Source organism: Acyrthosiphon pisum, chromosome A2 (assembly GCF_005508785.2).
Source record: "Acyrthosiphon pisum isolate AL4f chromosome A2, pea_aphid_22Mar2018_4r6ur, whole genome shotgun sequence".
NCBI lineage: Eukaryota > Metazoa > Arthropoda > Insecta > Hemiptera > Aphididae > Acyrthosiphon > Acyrthosiphon pisum.
The window spans coordinates 87,830,445-87,853,635 of NC_042495.1; the positions used below are offsets into that span (position 1 = coordinate 87,830,445).

Below are 23,191 nucleotides of genomic sequence, written 5' to 3' on the forward strand. Positions count from 1 at the left end.
TTGACGACCAAATTTTTTTCAAATTCAATATACTTAGTTTAATTTAAAATCATTACGATACCAAAATACGCTCCCGAAAGCCTGCTAAAGTGTCTGCGTCCTTAATGGCCGGCACAATACCGAGTATACCTATATGCGCGTGCGCGTGCACGAGAGATATATCGGTACATTATTCACGCGCCTTTCGAACTCCGTCGTTTTATTATTCATTTGTTCGCACCTTTTTCACACCCTGATGCCGGCACCTCCTCAACTCACATCTCCCAAAAAAAACCTCCCTTCCCGCGTGCGTCTTATTCTTTATTTCTATTAGCGGCCGCCGAGAACGTTCTGGCAAACCCGCAATTTCATGCATATTGCAGTATACACATATATACATATACTATATATGCGAATTTTTTATTCGTGCGCGTGGGAGACGGTATAATAAAATCGTAATTCTTTTTTTACTGCGCCCTCCGCCGTTCGATCCGGTCCCTTTATAGGACAACGATTGTTCGGCCGCGACGGGTGCGTTATAATCCCGCGAGCACCTCACCACCACCCTGCAGCTCACCGGAAGGGGGGGGGGGGTGTATTATATTATGTATATTAATATGTACACACATCGCGGGGCCGCGAAACCGTTTCCGGATGAATATTGGACGGGATTAGATTTCGTGTTGTGTTCGCCGAAGTGTGTACGGGGCACTGCACGCGATATCATATCTATTGTGCGCGTGTGTGTGAGGGAAGGGGGTGTAGCAAAACGTTAAAAAGAAAGAAAAACGATTTAATTTTTTTCTCTCTCCGTCTCGGTGCCGAACATTTATATATATATATATATATATATATATACACAATACCTACGCGTATGTGAATGGAGCACGAGAGAACACCAGGCACGGGCAGTGCGGTGCCCGTGAGAATTTAAACAGTTTGGCGTTGTGCATGACAGAAACGATTCAAAGTTTCAAAAGTCGTTACGACTCACCGCCCGTCCACGCCTCATCCCCACGACCTCCGCATAAATAGATACGTACAAACGCGCGTATTATAATATTCTACGGGGTAGTCGGACGCGGCGTGTGCGAGCAGAGGGTCGGTGAGTGGGTGGGCGGGCACGGCAACAAAGTGCCTAGAAGGTATCCGAAGATAATTTTGTTCGTTTTGACATCGTAGCAAATTATATTGCGCTTTTTTTTCTTCCCCCTCCGTCTACCTCGCGGGCCCGTCTCGCCGATTCAACACACGAATGGAGCGCTTTTCAATTGCTCTCGCGGGATCGCGTGTGTATGACACTAAATAACAAAAAAAAAAAAAACCAAACAAACAAACGTGTATTTTATCTAGATCGACTTGCGGTTTTTCGAGAAAACTTCTCTCTAACTGTCACACATGTATATTATTTTTATATACGGGCCGAGTGTCAAAATATGCATATCATAACTATAAACTATACGATATTTGTGTATTATGCCTGTCGTGTACATTTAGAATTCATAATTGTTTATATAATAATAATAATAATAATAATATGGTTAATAGTAGAAGTGTACTATATATAAATTGTACATATTTAAAATAAAAAAATACATTTGTAAAATACGCTCAAGAATATCATAATAATATAATACTATGCACAGTATGTATACAAATTACAAACAAACTCGTTATAGTTAATGTTGTTAAATATAATTTACCTATAGCCCAATTAATATAGACCTAGCCAAGTAACTTACCTGAAACCATAGTGTATGTCGTTTGACATAATATCAACAATCAATCGATTGACTTATTATAATATAATATAATCGGCTTTGTTAGTGCCTACTCAACTATAAATCAGTTAGGTAGGTAAATTTAACTATACGGTTGGATTATTATCGAAAAGACTATTATGCGGAACTGGTGCATATCTGTTCTGTTTTTGTATATTTTGGCTATTTTTGATTGATATTTATAATGATAAACGAGAATAATTTTACAGTAGCCTCATGATTATGTTCATTTAGATACGCTGGAAATCTAAAATTATCATTACGAAATAGTAACCGTATCGAAAAATTAATTTTTCGGTTTTCACAGTAGTATCGTGACTCTTATTGCAAATAGAACTATTATCAATAAAAGTAAGAACTAAAAATAGTGAATGTCACAAATTTAACGACTAATATTTAGTTTTCTAACATAAACAAGACGCCGCCATTTTGCAAACAGATAAGAGAGTTGCCCGGGAATATGTCAAACCTTTTTTTTTGGTCGGCGCAATGTATAGGCAAACTAGCTACATCCCGATCTTGAAAAACAATGTTCCATAATATTATTATTATGCTCCAAAATAATTATTGTCTTTGAAATCCTTTATAACAAGTATATAACAATATGATATTATCATATTATCATCTTAATATTGATTAAACTAAAGGTAAAAAATGGCTATTAGTTAGGTTTCCCTCAACAATAATAGGTCAGACCGACAAATTATTTTTCAATTCAATAGAGCAGTTAACTTAAAAAAAATATACGGTGGTATGTATTAGAATACTGAGTCCGTTTACTTTTCACTTGTAGGTATAATTATATAAGTCTGAATGAGAGAAAATTCAAAATAGTTTATTAGATGAAAACTCTGCTCCAGTGTGTAATAATTTATAAATTATTACTAAAAAATAATAACAGTAGACGAATAGAACTAATGTAGCCATATATAGGACCTATATTAAAGGTACCAATAACGTGTTTTTATATAGCTAAACCGTACACATAATTGGATTTCAGACAAGTGAAGAAAACATTTTTTTAATCTGTTAATTTAATAGTAATAATACTTTTTGCACATAAACTTAGACTTTTAGTTATTTTTATTTTTCATCGGTAATATATACATATAATATTATTATATAACGGCATAAAACACCTAGTTATAATCCACAATCAAGAAATTCTACGATATTTAATATTTAATATTTTTAATTTCTAATTAGCCAAGGGCGATATAGAAAGACGCTAGATGAAAGAGGAAATGATAGAGTGACAGTGAGAGAGACTGAAAAAGAATGATGTTTGATTATTTTTTTTTTTACAAGAATGTCGTTTTCTGGATAAAGGTGATTCGCGTGATGACGTTATTTCGTTTTAATGGTCATTCCATGTTTGTGCCAACTGCAGGTTAGCCCAAAGGCAAAATGTGCACTCAATCTTCTCCACAACTGAACTATAGTCGATTTACACTTTTTTTTCCGAGAACAACATATTATTAGCTATATTACAATATCAAGTTGTTCATTCCCAATATATCAAAATTACGATAATTACTATCATTCATCATAATTGCCATAGTAATTTTTTCACTTCAATTATATTATATAATATCAGGTCGTAAACGGTTTTTCGGTTAACCTGTAAATCCACGCAGATGGGTGTGTGTGTGTGTGGGGCGTTGTGTGTATTATTGCAGTCATTCCACGTGTACGGACAATGTAATAAATAGCCAGGCGCACACGCCAACATTAAATTGAGGAGGATTAGTTTACACCGATAAGCGCCACGTGTGTGAGTATATTATGTGTGTGCTTGGAAGTTTCCTATCTCGAATGAATATCTTGTTCACACACAGTCCCGTAAAAATCTATTTACACACGCGTCGTGCACAACGCGTCCTGCAAAGTTTATAAATCGTTTACCACACTATTTTTTTTTTTTTTAGCGGTAAAAAGATTTATTATTATTATTATGCGCGAGGCGCCTGTGTGCATGTGTGTGTGTGTTTTCCATTCAAAATGTTTTACATAATATCGGTAAAAAGTTGTGTGCGTTTTTCTCCGTATTACCTTGGGGATTTCACTGGAGCAGCAGTATAGTCACATCGTGTGACGCGGGGGCGGAAACTGGTCCGTCTACAGTACTTTATGTTTAGTGTAATATTTCAGGTGACCTAACATTTTTGACAGTTTTATGGTCTGTTTCCGAAATACTGAAACCAAACATTGTATTTTCGGTCAAGCTTTGTTTGAACTGCAGACTCAATAAATGGAAAATTCAAAACATAAAATTCAAACGATTCGATTTCTCGAAAACTGACGTTTACTACCCTACTACCCTAACGGCCAATCTATCCAAAAATGAGATAACAATTGACCATTTTTTGAAAAAAAGTAAACATACTAATTTTTTAGTAGAAACTTCAAATCACATAGATACGTTTTTTTTAATTAAATATCTTATATTGACTAAGTAACTTAATGCATTTGGTTAAATGGATATAAACAGCAAAAGTTCAAAAGTTTGGAAAATTATATTACATATTCAAAAACACGTGTCATAGAATTTCTCAGCTGTCTCAATGAAATATATTGTTAATATTTACCTAGGTAGTTAAATAAAAAAGCTTTTTTTTTTAAAACATAACCAATACCTAAACGAGAAACACGAATGAAAGTGACAGACATAACTGATTTAAAGGAACCCTAGAAAATATGTATAAGACAATTTTAAATATTTCAAACAGCAAATAGTTCGGGATAATTTACTAATATTATAATAATATTGCAAGAATACTATCTTTGCTTTCATAAAATTTATAAATTCCGTATTTTAGAGGCAACATCTCAATAACATTTCTAATTAATACTAATTACGCTATATACTAATATACTATTTCATAGAATATTATTAGCTATTAATAACTACTATTAAGTCAATAGTGATGTACCGTAAAAAAGGTGGTATAAAATTCTTGGAATAAATAGCTTAGAACTATAGTATAAATATTTTGAAATGGGATCCTCTTACAGATAAAATAGAAATACTAACACGTTAGATATGGTGAAAAATTCCTGTGATTAGTATTTTTTGAATTTCAACAAAAGAACTAACATTTTTAAAGCCGTTAAAAGAAAAATGTTTAATACTTATTTTTAGTAACTATCGATTTTGTCAAATCACGAACTTAAATAACTGTAAAAATTATATTTTTTAATTTCTGTAATATCGACTGTAATATCAGGAACGTTGTATTTAATTTAAAGTTGTATAACTTACAAACATAAATTATTTTATCAATATAAATCGGAAAAAACTAAGATAAGTTGAACATTTTAAATATCTATAAGTACCATACAAATATGCATACTTTGAAAATTATTTAACGTATAGAAAATGTTAATACAAATATTTGATGAAAATTTAAGTTCCCTGTGGTTATTTATTTTTGAATTACAACCTTAAAATAAAATCGATTTTGCGTAACATTCCCGCCTTTTCCCGTAATTTTTTCTCCTAGTAATTGTAAAAAGTGTTTTTCGCTTTTCAACCACCAACTAGATGCAATTTTCTACCAGAAACCATGCTCAAAGTTATTTACATTGATCGAAGCATTTTTATGTTGTACTTCTTCTAGAAGAAATGTGTGACACACACACACATCATTGTTAAAGCAATATTCATTCATCGCTCCACTTAGACTCTTAAATATAATATTATAAAGCATGATGCGAATACTTGTTAAATTGTTTTCACCGTAATATCAATTAAGAATATTGCCCATTTTCTTTTGCTAACTAATAACGGTGTACAAAAAAATCATTACGTATTATATATACTATATATATATAAAACATATACAACCGTGTGAAATGTACAGATGTCAGGTTTATTTGACTAATGAGCCGGGATACTTTTTGTTAATTACTTAACTTCGGACGAGAGGCTTTTCATTATACTAGAAAACAGGGGGCAGTTAATTAATTAAAGCACGCTTGTATACATTATAAATAACGCGTTTTATCAGCTACCCATTTGCGGCATGCGATGTAAAGAGCAGTGGGTGGGAAAAAAAAGGTTTCACATAGATTATTATTAGTACCTACCTATATAGTATTATACGTACATACATAAAGGTACCTATGGAAATATTATAATACACGGCGATGAAACAAGATCGTTTTTCATAAAACATTTTTGCTTTCGTTTTTCATAGACGGCTTTCGAAAAACAGTTCGGTTCTTTTACACGTATTCGTTCTTGGGCCACTACTACACTGCAGCTGTCGTTTGAATATAACAAAAATTAAATAAAAACAATAAATATACTCGATGTACCGCCATATTATATTATCAGCAATCAGCATTACACTATATTTACACCCCATGACTCGTGCACCGTTCCCATACCATATTATATACATTCTAATAAAAGTTAAAACTAAATCACATCCGAAGTACGTGTTCCTGAATAATATACAAGTTGATTGATCATACCATTTTTATGCATAAATTGTGCATATATTCTAATTCTAATTTTATGAATTTTTAAGTATAAGTTGGTAGTGGAAGACGATATTTTCGACGTGTTTGTGCCCAGAACAGTAGCGGACTGGGAGAAAAAAAAAGCGCGGGAAAATCATAATTTTAGAGGCCCTCAGTATACTAGAAGGCCCTTTATATAATATAAATATACTTTTTTTTGTAAACACAATTTAGATTTTAAATTTTTAATTGATGTAAAACAAAATAAAATAACTATTCTAAATTTGTTAGTTAGAGTATATCTCAAGTAATTGTTATGTTTATAATTTAAACTACAATCAATTTCATTTTAAGGGACTGGTGGAGTGTGAATCATTTTCAGTCGAAAACATAGCTCACGACTTCAATCACTACGCTCAAAATAATGTTCTGATATTAATTTTGAAAGCAGATTTGAATTTATCACTAAATTATCTATGCTTTGACAATTTTATTTTTTATTATTTAGAAATTTACTAACGAAAAGAGTAAAAATAGATCATATTCATAATTCAAGTTTAAATACATTTGATACGGTACACGCTTTGTGTTTGTTTTATTTCAACAAGATTTATTCTGTGTTACATACAAATATACAATACGGGAATAGAGTCATTTTGCGATCACAGCCATCTTGATATACCAACACCATATATTCCGTGAATTTTATTACATTGTAAAGGACTAGGTACATGATAATTACTCCACTACAATGAGTTAGGCCCACTTAAATAAGTAGCGTCTAAACAGGCGCACGAGGGGAGACTTGTTTTATTATATGTGACTGTCCTAAAAAGGACATGTTTTTATTTATTCCGAGACTAGGTTGTCCGGTGTAGTGTCCCTTGATTGAAAATATGTCAAAATAAACTTGTCTTCCTTTCCAGTTGTTGGTCATTCGCGTAGTTGCATCTTTTCACGACAGTCTTTACTACGGTTTGAATCGCCAAGTTAACTCTCATAATGATACACGAGGTTGATAGCGCATCGAGTATCTACGCTGGAGTTCTGGTATATATACCATTCCCCGACGTCAGATATAACGAGAGGTTATCATCGCTATTGCCCCGTGTATATATTAATTAGAAGAATTTGGTTTGACAGATTTTAATTTTGAAAACGGATTATAATTGATCAACAAGTTTACTAGGGAATGATCGAGGTGATTTTGAATATTCTAATTATTGTTAGTGTCATAACGAATAATATAAATACAAAAATATCATATTTTTTCGATATTTTTATTCTTGGATATCACAGCTGAAAAAAAAATATTCAAAATCGCTTCGATCATTCCCTAGTAACTTGTTGATCAATCATGAACCGTTTTCAGAATTAAAATCTGTCAAACCAAATTCTTCCAGTTTTGTCTAGCTTATTGGTCTAAAAGTCACTTTTTTTCATCTGCTGCAGCCCCCTAATGTGAATTAAAATAAATATAATGAGTTTATTATTTATCTATAATATATTAATACACAAGCACTCTTTTGTTCATATTATGTTTGTAGCTTATATTCTCGAAACCTAAAATACAAAATACATGTTATAATATTTCCCACATAATAAATTGATCGCACGAATAAAAGGAAGAGAATCTCACAAACGCCGATACCCGCAAACTGTGTGTACTGTTTAAGAAAATTTAATAATTTAAAGAGTGTTGGTTTTATAACTAAAACGGTTTTTATGGTAAAATTTCGACCAATGGACGATACTAGTATTCATTAGGTTGTATATATAAATAAATTACTGTAAATGGTCCGTAGTCCTACTTTGTAAACTGTATACGCACTGGAGTACGATTGTAAAAAGGCTAGAAACTTCTTATCTAGAACAGTTTGTTCTAAAACTAGAACCTTTTCTAATCAATTTCCATTTTAATTTCTGTAAAAGATCCCCGCCATCTCATCAATGTATCAAAATAATATTTTGTGACCATTATAATTTTAATTATAATTTTGTGTATAGGCATAATTATTAAAAAAAATATTAAATTGTACTGACTTGGTAAGACTGTTCTAGATTCAGCTGCAAAATACCATCGATACCGGTAGCAAATAAATACCTGATACCGGTATTGAAATTTGAAGTACCACCAGCCTTATGATTACATATTATAATATATAGCATACTATTATTACGGTCCACGGACTTTTCAGGCACGGGTAGTATGAAAAACCAGCCGACTTCGGTGGTCAGAGAATTTTGAACGACGAGGGTGAGTTTATTACCGCGAGGGTATAATAATTTGACGTAGGTATGCTAGAGTTTTTTTTTTATGTTTAAAGGTTTAACTACATCCGCGATATGAAATATGTCTGTTGACGCGTGATGGGGAAGTATACACATATAATATAATTATATTATTTAATATAATATGGTCTGGACTAACGCTCGTCGAGCATATTATACTATGCAGCTGCTGAAGAACACGGCAATATACAGTACCAAACCCTGTGCGTTCAACCCCATTGGTGGTGGTGGAGAGGATCATGCCGCACTTATAAAAACAACGCACTTCTTAAAATATAGTGTATAATACTGAACTGCTGAAGTTATAATTAAATTGAATTTTTATCTCTGTTTGAAATAAAATTGCAATCTAACTTTTGAAAAATCCTCTGGTTCCGGGCGCACATGATATCACGCGAGGTTAGTAATTTAAAAATCCCTACCTATACGAGTTTTCACTAAAACAGATTATAATATTGTCACTCAATTTGTGCTCGGAACCCCGACGAAATCGTCTAGCGAATTATTTATGCAGTGAACCCAATTAATACACTGCGGGTGTCATACATACGAGTAAAATAGTACTGTATAGTCCTGCCTACTCACACTAATCATACACAGTAAACATAATATAAACCCATTTAAGGGACATAATATACAAGCTCTATAACATATAATATACGCGTATATATCCGTATCGCTGTTATGGTATATGATATTATACTTCAACCAGCGACTATACGACGATGACTACGACGACTTGGCGCGCGAGGCTGTTCGGGCACGTCGTCGGCACGAAAACGCTGTGTACGCCCGCCCGTCAACCAGACTACCGCGGTATAACAACCGTACTATAATTACCGGCGTGTAACTGACAACCGCTCGTCGTTATTAATGGCACGATGCTCGGGGGCGCTGGTAACTACCGCGAGTTCGTATCGCGTATGTTTATAATAATATTTATATTATATTTAATGTGTATATATTATAAAACATAGGACTTATAATAATAATAAAATTATCATATATTATAATATACGCTGCACTGTGACGACAACGGTGTGATAGTGAAGCGTTAGTTCGAGATCGAGACACATAATAGGTTAAAGGTTTTCCAAAAAAGTATTTACACCATATAATAGCATTTAGGAGTCTAAATGCAATATTATTACAGTAGCGAGGACAGAGATTTTTTTTTACTTCCCCTCAAACGCAACTCATATTTTCGATTCATATCTAAACATGTATGTTTACACCCTATTATAATATTATAATATCTATGGGAATATCGACTACGAGTAAGAATTTTTCGTTCAAAAACCAATTCATTGATACTACGGTGTACAAAACACCGTTACAGATCTACGATAGTTGCTACAAAAAAAAAATGCATTTATAAGAACTACGTGTCAGAATAGTAGTAGGTATTGTATTTCTCAAAAATAAATTCCTTTTCGTCTTCAAGTTTTAACGAAGTTTCAGGACGAATAAAAACGAGCAAGGGACCTCTCTCACTTACTATATTGTTGTTTTTTCTATTAATTAGAAGCTTCATCCTGTACAACTTTAAGACATAATTTATTTAAAATTACGTGTGGACAAAAAAAATTAATATATACCTATATATATATATTATGGTCGGGGCTACTGAATAGAAAGTTTCTAATTGAAATACGATGAAAAGAAAAACAAACAAAAAACGACCAAGAGGTTTTCTGCAATAAATCGCATACAGAACGGTATGCCAAAGTTTTGGTCAGGACTTTCAGCACCACCCTTTATATTAAAATATAAATATATATGGGTATATATATACCCATTAAAGGCAGATGGACTAGTCGCGGTGGAATAATAATGATAGTAAATAAAATATAACATGATTAAAATAATATTTTTATTATATTTTAGACGTAAACAATCCCAGTGTCCCTCATTCCTCAAACATACATAATATGTATATATAAATTATGCAGACAAATGTTTAGTGTATGTATAGAATTCGTACACAAATGATGAGCTGACAGAATTGGTTTAAATATTACATAATATTATAATCTGCAAACTATGTTATGCATTTATACACCAATTTATAATTTATTGCTTATTGGTCACGCTTAATGTACCTTTGCGTATATATCTCTGTCTGTCCTGACTATTAAATTTGTATACATCATTTGTATTATAGATAAATATTTTAAATGTCCACTATATCTCCATACTTCCATATTATAGGGATGCAACAAGAAAGGATTTTTTTAAATTCCCATTTTGAACAGTATCTCACTCAGAGATTTGTTAGTTTACGAAAAACGAATATTTGTAATGGTTGCAGAAAGTTATAATTGGATAATATGGTTTTAGACCAGTACCTTTTTATATTTTATCAAAATCACCCAAACTACTGTGCTTATATTTAAGACGAAGTAGATCCACTGTCGTTAATTAATTGGAATTGGCAACGCCGTGCAGGATCATCTGGCATATTATAATAATATATAAGATACAAAAATATACTCAACCAATGTATCACCTATATGCGGAGCGCGGTTTTGCTGGACAAAAAATTGGTTGCGTGTACGGGAAAGAGGGGAGCTCAGAAGCCTTGTGGCGAGAGTGCAAGTAAGAGGCAATGGGTGATGATGAGGTAGTGTGAGTGAGAGAAGGCGAGGAAGAGGGAGAGGAGAAGAAAAAAATTAGAGAGAAAATGAAAAGACGACTTCTCGCAATACGTATACGGCAACGACGACGACGTTTATATCTGTCGGTGACAAGTAAAACGGTATTCAACCTCGACGAGCGACTACGAAGAATATCGCACCGGTCGGATGGTCGGTCTATTTATCACGGGCGGCGGGCCAAACTCGAGTTATGACACTTTATTCATTAATGGTTTCCGCGGCACCCGGCGGTTTACGACTTTGAATAATGTCGACGTAATGGTGGAGAATGGCGAAGGGTGGGGGGCGAATGTTATGGATGTATGGGGGATGGCGGTGGACGAGTGCGGACCGCTGCAGTCGCGAGTCGTCGCGGCAAATACGGTCTAAAAGCCGCCGCGGATCTTCTTCGTCGTCGTTCCCCACGCCGCGGTCGCGTGCACGCTGGTCCGGTGGAAACTTTTGTAGTTGATCGACGTCTACCCGAAAACTTTTGAATCGCATACTCTATACACACAATATATATATATATTATGTTTTTCCTACCACCCCTACTAATTTCACCTCGGCACGGTCCCCTCCTACAGCACAACTCACCATTCAAGTCGATGTCATCGTAACGATCATGAATATTATACGGCGATTATCAATATAATATTTCGTGAACCACCGACGTCGCTGAAACGATATTAATAACTAGGTTTGTAATGGGTTAATTTATGCAAAATTGCAAACATCTTAATAATATTATGCATAATTATTTTACGTATACTAATTTAATGATGCACATAATATTATAGTTGCAGTATGCAACTGCAAGTGCATTTCCATGTTTCGGGTAATATGACGTATCGTGTGACGAGTATTATACGCATTATCGTGATATTATATTGCACATAGATTATGGTCACAAATTGATATACTATTGTATTATTATTTTCGTTATTATTATCGTATTAATCTACTCCAGTTATTTACCACTAAACAGTACAATAATACGAGTATGTTTTTTGAATTGTACAATATTTTGTCCGTCTACGCTGAATGATTTTTATACTAAATATATTTATGAGTTATGTGTATTGGTTCACAGTATTCTAGTTATTTTGAATATTATAATCATTATTTGGATAGCTAATTGATTGATAAAAAAAAAAAAAAACAGAAATTAGGCAATAGGCAGATAGAAGATAAAATATATCGTTAATCACCCAAAACCAAAGCCGATATATCCTGCCCCTTCGCTGAGTGAAACACGTAGAAAAAAATCACGATGATATTCATTTTGGCGAATCCCCCATCGTGTTGTGATAAAAATAATATGAAATGTCGTACATTCTATTTAACACGTCGTCGAGTGTCGCGTGTTACGCATTAAAAATGAAAAAAAAGGGTTTTATTACAGCAGACGGCGATGGGTGTTGACAACGGTTTTACAATAATAATAATAATATAATACCGTTCTACGCGTTGGTATTAATACGAATAAATATAAAGTCACGTTCAGAGAATAATACATGTCATGGATTTAGAGAGCTGCACTCGGTATTTTTGTGTCATATATTATACGTATACATTATATTTTTTTATACATATACACATAATATTATACGAGCGCGATACGAAGGTCAGCCTTTGCACTTGCGAGCCAACGCGCCGACGACTGTTCGCGGAAAACTGACGCGGTGTGCGGGACACCCTCTGTTATATACGATGACCGTCATCTCTTCACCACAGATGTAGGATGGGAAAACCGTCCCCAAACTACTGCACGTACGGCAAATAATCCTTTAGCCGAATGGCGTTCCGAGTTCGAACTACCCACTTATATATTGTCAATTACAGTGTAATTGACAATATATAAGTTCGGTTCTCAAACTGTGGTACGCGTACCACTAGTGGTACTCGAAAGACTACATGGTGGTACGTGGAAGGCCGCATGGTGGTACGTGGAAGGCCGCATGGTGGTAGGACGGAAAATTAAAAATAATTAATATTAGATTCTTGGCGTAGCGATGATTTTACAACGTCATGTGTTTTTTTTAATACTCAGATAATAAAGGTTAGATTTCACAGGAAATACGTCAATAAATAAGATATCGTATATAATTATTGATATTTATCGCGTATGTACGTATATAAATTCTGGTTATTTTATAATATATCTAATTATTTTATATCAGTACTAAAAAAGTAAAAACATGGATAAGTGGCTAAATATAGCAAAAAACGAATATCCGTTGCTGTCTAAAAAAGCATTGTTCTTTTTATTACCATTCACAACCACTTATCTTTGCGAAACTAAATTCTCCTCAATGATCGGAGTAAAAAACAAGTTTCGAAACAAACTAAATCTAGAACCAAATTTACGCTTAAAATTAAGTAGGGAACACTGAACCAGATATTTTATCGCTAATATCAAATCTACAAATCCATGGTTCTCATTGAAAATTTGTTATTTAATTCATATCTTAATTTTTAAACACTAATAAATTTAACTATGTAAAGTTTTTATTGTTCTATTTTTAATCATCAGTGGTACGCAACTGATTGATAATATACTTAAGTGGTAAGCAAAAAAAAAAAGTTTGAGAACTGCTGAATTACACGATCACCGTTCCCAAACTCATACGTTTAATATAATATAAAATCTATACAACAAAATGGTCGAATTTATATGATATGTGCACTGTGCAGACATAAATATTATACATAGTAATCTTGACCTCGATTTTTGTTTCCACTAATAATTATACTCTGTCCCAAAAGAGAATAATCACTTTTCGCGCATCACGAATGATTTGATTGGTGTGTTGAGAATCACGTGATCACGTAAACACGGGAAAGTTGGTGGGTGATGCACGGCACTGACGAAAAACGGCTAGCCGACTGATTATTCTCTTTTGGGATAGAGTATTATGATAATTATTATTATGATATTATGCGGTAACGTTCGAAAGTACCGATCGAAAACCACCTCAATATATTACTAGCAGATGGTAAAACAATTAAACCCACACTATAATAATTTAGTTAACTTATATAGGTAATAATAATTGTATTATAGCGTCGTTTCGTTCGCTGTTAAAATGTTTGGATTATTATAGAAAAAATACCTATGACAAATATATAGGTAGCTATAAATAATATAATAGTATTTTCATACAATGATAAATAAAAGTGCAAACAAAATGTTTAAAAAAATATTATGACACACACAAATTAAAACTCGAGTACCTATAGTAATCTTTTTAAAACCCATTAAAGTGTTGTAACGAAACCACTCGCTTTCTGCTGATAATGAGTCCTTTACACGATAGCCTCCTGCAAAAGTCACAATAATTTTCAGCCCTTCAGCCGCATCCCTCCCCCCAATATCACAGAAAAATAATTTTATTAAACAGCAGTTGAATTCGCAGAGTAAATTACGGCAGTCAGTTCCGCAGTGGTATGCGAAGCAGTGTATACATAAAAGGCGCATCATGGATGTTTTTAATTGAACAGCCGGACAAAACAAACGAAATACAATTTCTCGGATGTTTTTCCCGAGTAGTATATATATATATATATATATAGTGAGCTCTGGCACTGACATCTCGTTTAATGCCTTCAGGTAAAATCATTAAGAAACAAAAACGTCAATCTACAAATAGCGAGAACGAGAAAAGTCGAAAAAAAATAAGGAAAAGCCAGAAGAAGAAATGAGGGGGAAACGGGTTCCTTGTTTGTCCTTTTATCGTCCAGATTTTTATATTTGTTCCGATCTCCTCTGTCTGTCATGGTGACACCACCTGCTTAAACGAGACCGAGGAGCCTTTGCAGCCGGTTAAAAGTAAAATGATGTACACCACCGAAAGGTCAAAATAATATGACCGATACACGCGTGTTTATTGAAAACTAATGTACTGCACTTAATCCAAGACCTGCGAATCGCAAACGGGCAGGGGGTGACATGATGCAACAAATCATGTGTGTCAAACGACATTCGCAATATATTCTTATAAGTCATAAATCACGTATAGGTATATATGCGATAAATATCGTACCTATAATGCGTGTGTTAATGTCCGCCAACGAAATGTTTTATAGATTCAGAATTTCACGGGATATTTGCAATCAGAGTGTGTGCAATAACAACGCAAACATTGAAGTTTACTAAATTTTTGTTAATATTTTATTATTTATTGATTATTTTAATTTGTATCAATAGTATTTTCGTTGAAAAATAAAACTACATATCACTCCTTCAAATGTTCAAAAAAAACACCATAAACACATAGTTCACCCATGACACGCTTAACGCGGTATACATGCTATTTATGAAATATCAGTTTTCTAGAAATAAAATGATGGATTTTCGTTTAGTAGATTTTGATAAAGTCTTTTACGAGTGATATAATAGTATTATATTTTAAGTTTATTTTTGTTAGAAATATACGTTTTGTTCACGAAATACTGTTAGCTCGAAAAATATAAAACACACAAATAGGTATTATATTATGTAGTAATGTAGTATGTACTCAGTACAGTTAATTTTTTTCATTTTCCATCAATTTCCGTTGTTTCTGGTTGTCCGAATTTCCCGGTCACTGCCTGCATGTATACATTTTCGGCGTACATCCGATTATACTTCTGATTGTTAAATTGAAAAATAACAATATATATATAATATATTGGAAGAAACTGCAATGAAGCTTTTAAATATCACAACGATTTGATAGAACGCTATTGGTAAAATTGAATTTTCGTGAACCAGGTGGTACTGAGAATATGGAGAATATTGGTCACAAATCACAATAAATATCTAAAATATTTTGCTCGTAAAAGTTATGAACATGCACCGTCTCTTGAGGTAATAACTCAATTTTGTTTATATTAAATGAAATAGTTGATTTTATTCCTATGCCAAGAATTAATTAATTTATATTTACATAAGTGGAACAGGACCGACGAACCGAGGGTCGTTCGGGTCCCTGTACACAGTCCGGGTATGTTTTCCAAATTGATTAATTATATAATATAAAATGGGGGGAGGGGGGGGATCGAGCCATCGCACATCGGGCCGGGCTCGATATAAGTGGCGTCTGATCCGTGGGACTCGATCGAGTGCTAAGCGTGGCCGTAACAGGCGCGCTGAGGGTATTATAAACTTATAAATTTGTCGCCCTGAAAAAGCTGAATTTTGGATCTCTCGGCGGATGGTATGTCCGTCGAGAACGATTCCGTTAGATGGACGCGGTCTTGAGCCAACGTTATGACAAGACTACATCGCATCGTTGCGTTGTCATTGTAATCTGTCTGGTGCGGTTTTCATGTATCACAACGTTGAAAATTAAGTCAGAAATAGTTAGAAATAATTATTTGTATAAAATCGACTATTGTGGTTGTGTTTCTATTGTTGAATGTTTTTATTTCGCTTGGTGAATCGTTGTTTTGGTGGTCTTGAAAAATACCTTTTTAATGATGTTTGTTCCGCAACAACTATACGTACAAATGTGCTTAAAATGTTCATGTGGTGGAAAAACCATTTTATTATGCTAAATCATGAGTCAGTAAAAAAAAAACCAATCATATTGTTATAAGACTGCCATAATTATTACTTAAATAATAAACGTGAAAGCACGCGCGGATGAAGTAAAACTTCTTTGTAGTTCTTATAGTGAAATATCATGATATCTGGTGCTATTCTGAAAATGAACAATCTCGCAGCAAGGACTTGCATAAACTGATAGGATTTTACTGAATAATTATAATTATATAGGTACATGATTATTACATAATTATCAAATACCTAAATAAATAATAATACTAAGAATAATAGTAATTAGTAATAATATACGTATAATATGTATGTATATTATTATTGTTATATAATATGTTATTATACTTGTACATAAATTGAAATAACTTACATTAAATTAAAACGACGCTCATCACTATTTCCCATCAATTATTAAATATCTAAATAGATAATAATACTAATAATATAATTATTTTTAGCAATAATTAAATGGAATACCTATGCTCTAAGCATAGACCTTATACTCACAGACGGAGCACAGGCTTAGTTTCAGGGGGCTCACGTGAGTGCAGGTTGTGCGTTTTTTGATTACTGAGTTTTAACAATTATTGTATGATAATGGATTGACGAGTATTACACAACAATTATATATAATTAAAAATATAATATATATCAAATAATAATATATTAATTTATTATTAACTAATTATTATGGTAATTTTGTGTTTTAATAATATATTGTATGAATATACGAATAAACATATTTCATGTTGTCAGAAATGACAACACTGCTATGGTGATGGCTGTGACCGCTCCACCCAACCCCGCCAACCTAAAATGATCCGTCTATGAGTATAAGGTTGATACCACTGACAATATCTTCACGTCGTGAGCATAATTTCGTCACTAATTTTTCGATGTTGTACCTACCCTCCGTAAAAAAGTCTCACTTCAAAAATAAGAATATTTGAATACACAGTATAATATTATTTATTATAATATAACGTTTAAAGTTGCACGAACAGTTAAAATGTACCTACAATTACATCATAAGAAAATGGATTCCAGAAAAATGTACTTTTTGCATACAATATAATATTATGAAACAGTTTCGTACAGTTAAATAACAAGCTCAAAAGGAACACTTAATATATTATTGTAGAGGTATGTACGATATTATAAATTGTCGATCCAGCTTATGTTTTGTTTTTAAGAAAAGATAATGATGACCCTCAGTATATAAACGTTCAATTGAGTGGCCAATTAGTAAACACTGTTTCGTTTTACGTTTTGCGGGGTCGAGTCAAACGGTTAAATAATTTTATAATATGTATAAAAAAAAAATCACGTGCTCGTCTGTTGTTTCTCAAAGTCGGTCGTATATCGTTAAAACAATATTATGTATAACGCGGTCCCGTCGTTAGTTTTTTATTCGGTTATTTACTTAATTAAAATAAAAATGAATATTAATGGAAAAACATGTACATTTTAATTACGGTTCCAAGGGTATTTAAAAATATAAAAATACACTTTGATGTTGTCCTGTCTCTTGCAGGAGGACCCTGTGAAAAGGGATTTGTTGCACTTGTATTTAAATGGGTTTAACAGACGCTTGAATTTACAATTACGTATACTGTTTAGAGTCCGCATGCGGTTCAAAGCGTTATCAGAACGAGACGTAAAGTTGTATGTCGACTCCCTAATTTTAATTTCCTTTTTTCCCGCATTAATACCGAAGGCTTATAATGAAAACCCTAGCAACCTTTGAATTTTTTTCTGTCAATGCCCACTTCGTTTTTTCCGCATCACAATATATATCGCGTATAATATTCTTTTGTTTCAATAAATACCAGCTCATAAAATATACATAGCTATATAGTATATACATTATAATATAAGAACGTTAAATACCTCATAGCTGGCAAGAATTTATTACAACGTTAAATAATTTTTACGATTTCCCGCCTTGTCATTTCGGTCGTATACCTACTACAATCTGCCAGAGCCGTCATCAGACATCCAGACTAATTTAATAGGAGATCTTTTTTTCTCTGAATTATCTTTTATCATTTGGAACGACGACCGGTAAAACATCAACGTCTGTCACACGTAGTAATGTGATTTTTACGAGTGTAAAGGTTGTTATGTATAGGCAGTGGAGTATTTAATAATAGTTGTATCCACATGCAATAATATCACAGTGTTTACGCTTCACGTGTATATAATATTTTTTATAAAGCGACGCAATGTTAAAAAGTTCAGACGACGAATATTATACAATTATTACTATTATTATTTATCGTATGGTTTACATACAACACTAACAACAAAGAATATTATTAAACAATATACTATAATAAAAGATATAATTAAAAAAATGTAAATATTATTATGAAGAAGTTGAAATAAATAATAATAATAATTATTATTATTATTATATAAATTGATAGAATATAAAATTTAGATAAAATTAGACACATAAATAAATACATGTCATGGTTGATTGGTGAAGTCGAGATTGAATTTAAATTGACTTAAATTATGATGTCCAGATTAGTTAAACAATTTGTTACCGCTACTGCATGGTTATAGAGTTGTTTCATACCACCTTGCGTTTTGCGTACTGGATATTCTTCTACGATGTGAGTGTCTGCCTTAGTGTCCGCAGTCACATTGTGCTTTATTTATAAGTCCCCACTTATATAGCATTTTCCCCGCCCTACGTTTAACCCATTCCTATTCTGAGGTAGTTGGAACCCCAATGGCCGGTACTTTTTACATATAAGTTGGTCAATGATGTTATTTATGTCAAGGTTATTTATTCTCCATTCATCAGTCCATTTAGAGTTAATGTTAAAGTTTTTTTTTATTAATTTTGTGCCAACGTCTAAAGAGCCTTACGAAATTTTAATCTTTGGCTAGGATTATTATTCATGTACTTGTGTGTAAGAATACTTCTATTTAAGTATAAAATAATAACAATTGTATATAGCAAATAAAAAAATATTTTTTGGCGATAAAATGTGTCTATAAGAATCGACGTCGTTTAATTCTTCTATAATAAATTAAAAGATGTTTTGTAACGATGGGTTCAAAATAAAAAATGTAGCTGAGATTTCCATAAAACTCTTTTTAGTCGATATGCAGGTCACAGGTGTATATTATATTAAAATATATTATAATGTTAGTCTTTCGACCTTTCGTTTTTCGGATTCGAAACTTGATGTTGATTTAAGACAGTAAGTTAAGAATATCCAGTTGTCTCCCAAAACCGCACACTTATGATTTCGACTACAAAAAGATAGATAGATAAGAACCACACACTTTCTTGGCTTATTGTATAGCAAAATACCCACACACTATTTTTAATCTATTGGTAAGATATACTCCGAACTTAAAACTTAAACCAAGTTCAAAGTTTACCAAAAGGTTTGATAAAATCACAATATTATGTTATGTACCTACTAAGTACATTTTTTACAATCCAAAATGAAACAATTACTTATGTTTACAATTATTATGAAACTATTATTTTAATTCTTGGCAGGCTAAACATTTAAAATTGTTCGTTTAAGAATGTAATCAATATGACCAAATTTATATTTATTGACGATAAATAATATTAAATTGTTCGTGCAAAACGATAATTAATACGGTATTGTTATTTCTATTAATAAACGACGTAGGTAATGCGACACATTATCATGTCTGAATGTCTGATTAACAACGTATGTAATTAACGATAAACAACAGGAAAAGATGAAATATAAATTTATATTTTATTTTACATAGATATATTATATTATATTATATAGACACGATATATTATTAAACAAATGAGAATCAAATCTTTTTTCTATTTTTTAAATTTTTATTTAATACTTTCACGGGCTGAAGTTGGACACCTCTGGTATATAAAATAACTAAAATTAGGAATTAAAAAAAGATTCGAAATAGATAGGCCATAGTATATAGTTATACGTGAAAATGCAATCTTATCCATTGTACACTATATCTGTAAGATTTTTTTAATTGTTTTTGATCTACTACGCGTTAAGTCGGTAACGATTTTTTTACCATCCAAATTATACTCTATACACAGATACATAATATACTCGTATATAGCTGTTGTGTAGAAAAATGAATTGGATTTTTTATATTATGTAGAAGCTATTTTGTTATAATATACGCACGTATATAATAATAAATGCTGCAACAACGAAGTGTATTTATTTTTTATTTTGTACCTGTTACTCGCACTGTTTCAAATTCCAAATATGCACATATATTTGTTTTGTTATTGTTTTGCGATTTTTTTTTTCTCAATACTCATTAAACGACCGAGTCTTTTTGACTTTTGCACACGAAACCGTGTTTTGGAGACAGACTTATATATATTTTTGTGTCTGTTTCACGATTTTTTTTCAGACGTAAACCTAGTGGCCGAACCGAAACCGCATCAGACCGGTAGGAAAAGGCAAAACTTATCGAAAACCGGAAACGACTGGTAAGTAAAGTAATTTGTTTTTTGTCCATTTTATTATTATTATATTCCTCTATATATTTTCGTCTTCGTCCGTATCCTACTCGTCAGTCAATCTACGCGGTGCCGGTCAACATGACGTTATATATTTATATATTATGTTATTATTACGACCGTTATATATACCTAACCTACGCACAATATATTATTATATAGACCGCGAGGTGGTTTCCGTCGACAATAGTGTTTCCCTAACCCAATCACGGGCCATATAAATTTCTCGCGTGCGCCCCTCACCCGCGTTGTACCCACCGAACAACAATAACAAAAGTTGGCCAATTTTTCTACGATATTTTATTAGTACCCTCGTTCTCGGCGGAGTTATACCCTAGATATAATAGCTTATCGACCTACGTACACACACACACACATAAGTACCTGCGCCAAATGCGACGTCGTAATAAACCCGGCGAAATATTATACCGGATATCCGACGTATCGAAACGCTGGGGTTCCGTCCGTTGGGACCGCTGCGATCCGTGATCCACATTATAAATCGGAGACCGACAGCAATCTTCGCAGGAGCGCGCCCGCTACCCAGCCCAATGCAATAATAATAGTAATAATATAATTTAATCATTCTTTTCATTTGTTGCGCGCACACGGGCTCGTATAAGACTTTTGACGATGAGCAAACTTTATCAAGGTGTATAACGTATAGGTACGCATATTCGTAAATGTATGTTTGCGTGTTTGGTGAAAAAGGAATAAAATACATATTACGTAAAGATAGGTTATGGCAAAATATGTGTCACAATATAGTATAGTATGATGTCGTTACACCTACTTGGAACAAATGCGCGCTGTTCGAATCATGACGTGGTAGGTATTTGCGAATAGCCTAATGATAAATTAGGAAATAGGAATGACATAGTATTGTAGAATTTGTATTCATAAAACAGCGCATTGCCAGGGGATTGAGGGCGCCTCCAAAATAGAAATACAGTAAAAGCCAAATTTTGAAAAATTAGATTATTTAATAATATATTTTCTATGAAATACAGAAAATGACGCGTCTCATTTAATGAGAAAAAACACAGAATGTAAATATATATCATTAATGATTTCTATGATTTCTCGAAATCTCTATACCCATTAATAGTTAATATTATACTTCGCTGTTAGCTTATGCATAGGTGCACTGCAGAATGCAGATGTCAATTCTTAAAGATCTTACATTACAATATTTAAAATGGTAAGACTTTATCGAATATGTGCAACCTATACATTGCACACGTCATAATGTTAACTTACAATTTTTGGTTTTTCTGATTATTTTGGATAGCTAAAATAACACAATATTATGTTTATGAGTTAATTATCAGTAAAATTATTGTATTATATTTTCGAGTTTTTAAGTTAAAATTATCAAAATAAAAATAAACACCAAATTTTCAAAATGATAAGTTTTATAAATTAAAACTATTATATAAGAATCAACTTTGTAAAAATAATAATAAAAAAAGATGCTTAGGAATTTATTTGAGCACTTTTCTATTCTTTTACTCGGAATAGTCGGAATTAAAATAACAGACAAAACTAACTCTGAACTAAAACACATTATTAGAATTCTTTGGTAAGGCTCAGAATCTAAAACGCATATAAATAGTAAAATTATATCACAATACATTGCAATATTTAAAGTAAACAATAAACACAATTATAAACTATTAACTTCCAACAGTCCAAACTATATAGCTATACCGAATATTACATAATAATATTAAGTATCTATTTCTGTAAATGGTAACAGTTTTTAAGTAGACTTAAAGCTCTTGTCCACGTTTTATGAATTTTACGCTCCATAATTTTTTTTTAGATTCTGAACGAAGTGATGAATGTATTGATTTTACAATGATGTTTTTTTTTTTTTTTGTGTCTGACGACAACTTTTGGACCAGTAAAAATGCTTCGATTTTCAAAAGTTGTACCTTTTCTGAAAGGAAAGTGAATCTAGTTGGTACTTTGGGGG

General features: G+C 32.6%; 1 protein-coding gene and 1 non-coding gene across 2 annotated transcripts in view; one reads left to right on the forward strand and one right to left on the reverse strand.

The window, feature by feature from the left end:
• The window catches only part of LOC100168141 (heterogeneous nuclear ribonucleoprotein C-like 3), a 62,152-nt gene that overhangs the window by 3,665 nt on the left and 35,296 nt on the right, over positions 1 to 23,191 (forward strand). The window contains exon 2 of the mRNA XM_008185042.3: positions 21,105 to 21,183. Coding sequence (XP_008183264.1) covers positions 21,105 to 21,183 — 79 coding nt within the window. The remainder of the gene's footprint in view (positions 1 to 21,104; positions 21,184 to 23,191) is intronic.
• Mir3022 (microRNA mir-3022) lies at positions 7,250 to 7,314 on the reverse strand. Its single transcript, NR_040186.1, has one exon. It is a non-coding gene; the product is annotated as a microRNA mir-3022 (primary transcript).